Genomic DNA, 7,271 nt, shown 5'->3' with positions numbered 1-7,271 from the left:
GGTCTGGGCCTCCCTTCTGAAGCTGCTGCCCCCGCGACCCGACCCCGGATAGGCGGAAGAAAATGGATGGATGGAAGTCCCCTGTCAACCCGGTGACGAGCATGATGTCACTCTGCCTGGTCAAATCATTTATAATTACACACTTGAGTTATAACAGACACCTAAAGCACCATCTTTTGTTATATTAGTGTTCTAGCTGCAGTGCACTCCTTTCTCAGTTTCAATAACCTCCCTGTTCCCACTCAGGGGGAACATTTAAGCACCAAAAAGAATCAACTGTTAGACAGCATCACACTGACTGCCACGCTGAAAGGCACYCTGACACGCCGCTAAGATTTACTGGATGATCCCAGGCACCCAGGCTGAGTGGAGAACGGGTCAATGTGTCCTTCCTCTGTGCCGCCGCAGCCAGTAGAAAATGTGGGAGCTGAAGGCAGTCCGAGGCGTTTCCTCTTCTCTGCTGTAACAGCTAACTGAAGGCTAAAGCTGACGAACATGGTGCAATAACTGTGACAGATGAACAGCCCGCCTCACGTCTGTTCAGTCATTTACTTACCTTTTTTTTTGGAAGAGCAAAAAGTGCTTGGGTCAATATTACCTTTCGGCAGCGTTAACTAATATCTGTCTGACATCTATAGGCTGATTAAGGATGTTGGCGGGGTCATTAGTGGTCTGCAGGGGGAGATCAATACTGTATTGTCAGGACGGCTCCGTTTTAAGCACCATCAGTGAGACTTAAGATGACTGACAGCTCTGAGCCTTGACTAAAACAATTATTTCTAACCCTGTGTTAGGCTCCARGGGTTGCTAAACAAACAGCCTTGAGTGAGCCTGCTTCTGTGGCAAATATCAAATTATGCTGAAACTCACAACCATGTTTAATTTGACTCCAGGGAACCTGATAACTTCAATAAAAAAAAATAAAAAATAAATTAAAAAAACTTACCATTTCCAGATCCGACACACAATCCTAAAAGAAAATACAAAACAAAAACACTTTACAGAAACATAAAGATCTGCATGTGTGGAGCTTAAACAAACACGAAGGGTGTATGAAACCGTGAGCGCAGCTGAAAATGGGTGAGAAGAAACAATGCGAGTGGTGAAAAAAGGAGAGGAAGAAGGTGTTCTAACATAACAAGGGGAGGAAATTCTGAAGCTTTGGGAGAGTCTGTAGCACACGACAGGCTTCTTATCACACACACAAAGACAAAATGCTCCATCCACTCCTCCAGCTCCTGACTGATGTTCCCTCGCTAACGATGCATAAGTGATGCTCGGCCTCTTATCTGCCACTCAAACGCACACCTGCTTCTCCCTGCAGCAGGCTGCTTTTCTCTCTCTCTCTCTCTCCCTCTGCCTGGAACGTGTTGATGCTTTTTAACAAGGGCTCCCCCTCCCCTCCCCACCATCGGTTCATCCCCCAACTTCTTTTTAACTCATCTGTGTCCCTSGTGCAGCCTGTTTTTCCTCTTCACATGTAAATCACATTCTTTGCAGACACTTTAGTCYTGTTCAGATGTGTGCACACATCTGTTTTGCATTTTAATGGAGGAATAAAAGTGCCTGTGAGGTGTTCGGGGGGCCACTCGCTCCAGCCGAGGTGAGTGGGTGGCCTGCCAAGTGTAGCTGCACTGAAAAACAGACAAGGCCTTTAGTGGCTTTTAAACTCCAAGGCCTCGTGTCTGCTGTAATTAGCTATTTGTTGGAGCGAGCCTGCAAAGAGTGTCAGGCTCACAGCTGTGCAGAAATGTTGGGAACACTAAACTCAAGATCCCTCTGAAACCTGGCATGTAAAAAAATCTGACATGCAAAACATGTTGTATGTAAGAAACTGTCTTCTTATACCAAGGAAATTGGATTATAAGGACATGAAAAAAAAATTTGCTGACAAGCAGATAGTGCATGGAATAATAAAGATACATGAATCTGACCTGAAGGCTTCTCATTTCCTCCTCCTTCCTGCGACTCCTTTCCAACAGCTCTGAAATGAAGAGATTGTGTATGATAAGATGTTGCTGTTGATAAGCTGCGTTCTCAGATCTTTGTTAACTTTGAAAAAATAATGTTTGAACTCCAAACTCAATTTATAAACAGAACACATTTCAAATATTTACTGATTTATCTTTAACTTTTATTGTCCATCACTGAAAGGCAATGTTTATGCCCATGTCTGTGTGTGTGCATGTGACTGTTACCTAAATGTATCATGGACTACTAGATGAACTTTATTGATAACTGGGGAAGTTATCAGCGGATGTGCCTCTTAAAAGAATCAACTTTTAGAGTCAATTCAATTTAAGCTACTATACCTTAAAAAATACAAAAATGACTCAACTTGAAAAATAGTGGAATAAAATTTGATGTGGTAGTAGTTAAGTCTTGCTAATAGACAATCTTTTGTAAAAWATTTTTGTTGTTAACGATTTGGAGTCAATTCTTATCTGTCAAATATCTCATGAACCACTAGATCTAGATTGTTTTTATTGAAAGMTAATTATGTCTCCACCCCAGAGGCATAATTTGGTTGTCTGTCTCTGCGTTAGTGGGTGCGAAATTCTGTCCATCATGCTGCCCTTGTGTGCACTGTAGCTCCTGAACAGAGCTACTTGTATTGTTTTCAGTCCAAATTCACATGGTAATTGTTCTTGGCCCAACGGAGGTCTAAAAACATTTTGGAGTCAAAGGTCATAGCTGAAGGTCAGGGAAAGTGTTCTTTGTTGCTTAAATCCCCTTGCTTTGGATCGTACACATGAGTTGTTGGTCACTGAAATTAATGATATGGTAAACATCAAAGAGGAAGTCATGTTTACACATTGTTGATATACTTATATGCTTCTTAAAATATTTCAATCTAAAAACAGAGGTCAACAAGTAACTGCATGCCCAGTGCTTTAAATGCAGACACTAAGGCAGGCAGAGTCATACCAATCGATGCTTTGGCATTGAGTTCTACCTTATTATTATTGAATGGGCATCCACAAATAATACATTTTGGAGTCAATCCAATTCAAGATGGCTGCCACAGCTAGTCAACGGCTGTGTTCTTCGAAGGGTCCTCGGTAGACCACAAAGACCGGAAAAAAGAGGCTGTGAATTTGGACGGTCTAGCTTCCTGCCCTTACCCCGGCATACGTCCTGTCACCTAACAACCAAGACAATGTTAAACAGAAGCAAAATTAGATGAAAATTAGCAAAATGTCAATATATTAGTATCACAAAACAACAAAATTAACCCAAAGGCAATATTTGAAGAACTAAGGGACCCACTGTACGTGCACGTTTATTTCTCTATACCAGCTCGTTTGATTTCTGACAAGAATATTAATAAAAAGAYCATGTCTATACAAATGATAAAAGCATTAACAGCACAACAGCTTGAAACTTTTAATTTTTATACCACCAGATTATTATTTAATACTGTACTCCTTTCTCTCGCTTTTTCCACCATTACTCGCAGAAAAGAAATCTCCGTTCGGCCTATAATGCATTATAGGATAGGGTGGGCCGGGAAGTATCCATCGGACCCGTCCCTGAAATCGGGGCAAAAGGAGGACGCATGGCAGGCATGTTGCCAGGGCTCTGAGCCGGTTTGCGCTCTGGTGCTTGGTTGGGGGCTGGGGGTCCTCGGTGCGCTGGTGGGTTACTCCGGCTTCCCTGGAGCTGTTTGGATTCCTGGGGTGTGGCTACTGGTTGCTGTGGTTTGCCCARTGGCCGGGGTGGCTACTGGAGTCCAGTGGGTGGTTGGCTAAGGGTGTGTGGGGTTGATTGGGGGTGTGGTTTCGCTGAGGCAGAGGGGCTGGCTGGTCAGCCTGGTGCAGTCCGGGCCATAGCTATCTGCTCCTCTCCACCCCAGAATGAATGTGTCTACCTCCTGGGTTCGGATGTGGGCTGCCCTCTGTCGGGGGGCGGGTGCATATCCTGGGCCTGGGGGTTATAGAGTATGTATGGGGAGTGTGATTGGAGTATGCATCCGAGTGAGTGTGAGGATGGGATTGTGAGATTGTGTCTGTGTATGATTGGATGTGTGTCAGGAAGGGTCTTGTGCTGCCCCCTCTTCTAGTTCACCTGGGGGCCCACTGCTGGTGGTGGSRTTMMRCCCCRMSCKKRRRMSRCRRRMGMMGGMTMMMSCRTTMSCRMSCSGMMSSSRMGMMMACCRRKYMMTRCMGGGSRMGGSSSRRKYGSSWMMMSRMGSRTMGSCCKYMMYKRMSCRMGWMGGGSRTMGGMRCRRRMGGRCRWWRSGGSCRTMGSCRMGGMMMMGMMSSSCCRMGGGGSCRMGGSCRRTMMMMTRKWMSCRMGYWRRMSRRCSGSKKKYSSGGMMSCSSSMGGGSCRMMMGYSCWSMSKGCWSSCSGSMGRMGGGGMGMGGCTCCTGGTTCTCTRCTATGGTCCACTCTRGGGGGGCGGGTGTGCGGTTCTTCCTGCGCTGGTGCCCCTTGGGGCTCCGCGCTTGGGGTCCCTCTRGGYGTCTTTGGCACTGGTCTCRCTTATGTCTGCTTTGGGTCTTGGGGMTRGGGTCTGTAGGTCCCCACAGTCACTATAAAATATTCCATTGGAAAAATCTTGRATAAGCATGCTCACAACCACACACAAACKCAAACTGGTATTCAGCTTCCAGGGTTTCTGACGGGTTGCGCAATTTCTAAAGTGCTAGTCAATTTATTTAGGTCCWCAAGTTCAAAAGCACATATGCTCAATAAAACTTAGCYGAGCTAATATTAGAGRGCAACATAATCTCCATTTACAAAACAACATCCAGGTAAGAGAAAAGTCAGCACTTGACTACCATCTAGTGGTAAGATTATTTRRTTMYKKYGMTMGSSSKWTTTMGSSSKYMWAWMRKMWYYAAKKYYKRTTTWAAWRKWMGMMMTWAAAKKAAAAATAGTTTGGATTGCTAGTTCTGCTGCCTCTTGGTCATTATCTTATGTTRAAGCAGAGCTTCAGTAAGAAAACATGCAGATATTTTAGTAATTTTAAACTGTTTGTTGTAAAACTGAAGCAATGCATTCTAGGTAGTCTACAGGACACAGAACAGGAACTCTGTTCTTTCCAAAATAAAGAAGTGAATTTAAAACTGTTCCATGTTTCTTTCCTACTATTATTTAATATTTATTGCRGTGGTGTCCCTRGGAGAGGAGAWACAAARTCCACAGCTGAGTGTGGTTCTGCAGATCAGAAAAGCAGGTGGATTGTRYCCCAGTGAAGAAATTGTAATTGCTTCCTGCCACGCAAAGAATTGTGGGAACACTYCAGTCTCTATTAAGTGTAAACCYTCACAGAGAAGAGTCAGAAGTCAGAGTATAAAACTCTYRGAATGCAATGAAGACTGAGGGGTCGCTGTTTCCTCACAGTGGAGATCCATTGTGTTAAGAAGCGACGGCTTTCCCCTTCAATATTCAAGAAAATCATGARGAAGTTWTAATGAATTYTGCGGCTAKAAAKCATAGTGAGAAAAGACGGCTCTTTCTCTTTACTTTAGARGAAATTGARGTTTGACTGTMAAACATTATTTGRGATTAGTGCTACTCAATMCTAAATTTAGAWAGGGCAAATCCGRACATCATTTTATGAAATTAGTGAAACCCCCAAAGCGCAAAGGAGAAATTTAGATCCGCAATTAGTGCATTTGRGCTTTAGGAGACTAGTGCCCACCACTGATGTCTATCTATGTKTGTATGGGTATAAGTTTGTATATATTTCAGCAAAGTTATAATTATTATTATGATATACGTATGTTATTTGTTGCTGTGTTTTTGTTTTCTCCATTTATYCAYGTGTGCAGACAGATGTCGGGTGTGTTGTCTTATGTTCTCTTGGTTTATATTTGACATATCTTCTCTAATCTCTCTTCATCTTCCCCATTACATTTCTCCTTTTTTCTCTCTTTTTCTTCTTCTCTTTAAAAAAAAGTCACTGATGTTGAAGAAACTAACATTCAGTTCTGTTTTCTATGGAAGTGGCTTAAAAAATAAAATAAAGGAGGACGTGTTTGTCGGCTGCATCAGAGGAGCCTTCGAATTTGGACAGCCTATGGTGTGGTACTGTGACGTAAGCAGCTGACAAATTTGGCCTTCACTGGATCCAGCTTCTGAATTTGGACACGGCCAACATTAGCCAACACAATAATGTTTATAACTCCAACAATATTACAGATATGAACTAAAGTTTCAATTTGGRTCTAGTTGAGTTATTAATGCATACCATATGAAATATAGATTTTTCCTACCATTTTCCGAGGAGGGCAGCCCATCCTGCCAATGAAACTGCTCATCCTTCCATTTCAATCATGGCYTGTAACAATTTAAGAAATGTCTGAACTTTACAATACATGACCAATTCTGTGTGGTGGAGAGAAATTAAAGCTGAATCATGTGAAGACACAAATGTTTTGAGACATCATGAAGACTAACTGAAAGCTGTTTGTACATTTGTCACCTTACCTACAGTCGCAGCCCACTGAGACAGAAACTTTACAGCCAGAATAAAAAGGTTGTTTTCTTCCCAAGTCTTTAGGACAAGGCCCTTGCTGTTACTTGCATGTGATTAGTTTGGATTTGTGTGTCCAGACATKACAAAGTCATTTGCATGGGTTGCCATGGTWACAAAGTAGTCCTCAGTAACGGTGAGCTTCACTAATGACATGGCTGCTTTCATGTACATTCCCTCCACCTCTTCCAGTGCAGAAATTGAGCAGACTGCTTCTATTGTCTCATTCTCACAGAATTTATTTTTCTCTGTACTTCTTTATACGACAACTGGAACAGCCATTAATGTCAACAGTATTTTAGAGAGCCAAGACTACAGTGGATTGATGCCATCTTAAAAAAATACTACAGTCTCAAAGATTGCACAGCAGTTTTTACAAATGTTATTTCATAAACTTTACATTGTTGTCAAGTCTGCAGTGTGCAGACACAGGAAAAAGAAAACTTAGGATTAAAGTGAAAAACAAATTTTCTGGAGGACAGGCTTCAATGCCGCTTAAAGCAGGATGTAATTAGATTTTTTAAACAAACTTGTATCTCAAGGTTCTTTTCCTTTTTGTACTTTTTGTTTGTATGACATAAGTAGATCTTTAAAAATTAAATCAAATTAAAGATGAACTTGTTAAACTGCAGAGACATTTGCTGACACGTAAGCATCATTTCAAAATCCCCATCAGTGGCTGCCTAATGAGATATAGGAAATACACAAGTCTAAAACAGTTGAGAACCACTGGTCTAAAGTCCTGAAACATTCCAGCACTTTCAGGACCATGGACAGTTCCTCCAGC

The 7,271-nt window shown here is 42.4% G+C and overlaps 1 protein-coding gene across 1 annotated transcript in view; it reads right to left on the bottom strand.

The window, feature by feature from the left end:
* The window catches only part of cep128 (centrosomal protein 128), a gene marked incomplete at its 5' end in the record, with an annotated part of 70,640 nt that overhangs the window by 12,496 nt on the left and 50,873 nt on the right, over positions 1–7,271 (bottom strand). The window contains 2 exon segments of the mRNA XM_014030971.1: positions 947–970; positions 1,935–1,984. Of these exon segments, the coding sequence (XP_013886425.1) occupies positions 947–970; positions 1,935–1,984 (74 nt within the window).

This window comes from Austrofundulus limnaeus, unplaced genomic scaffold (assembly GCF_001266775.1).
Source record: "Austrofundulus limnaeus strain Quisiro unplaced genomic scaffold, Austrofundulus_limnaeus-1.0 Scaffold1151, whole genome shotgun sequence".
In the NCBI taxonomy this organism is placed as follows: domain Eukaryota; kingdom Metazoa; phylum Chordata; class Actinopteri; order Cyprinodontiformes; family Rivulidae; genus Austrofundulus; species Austrofundulus limnaeus.
This window is presented reverse-complemented; position numbering and strand designations above follow the sequence as displayed.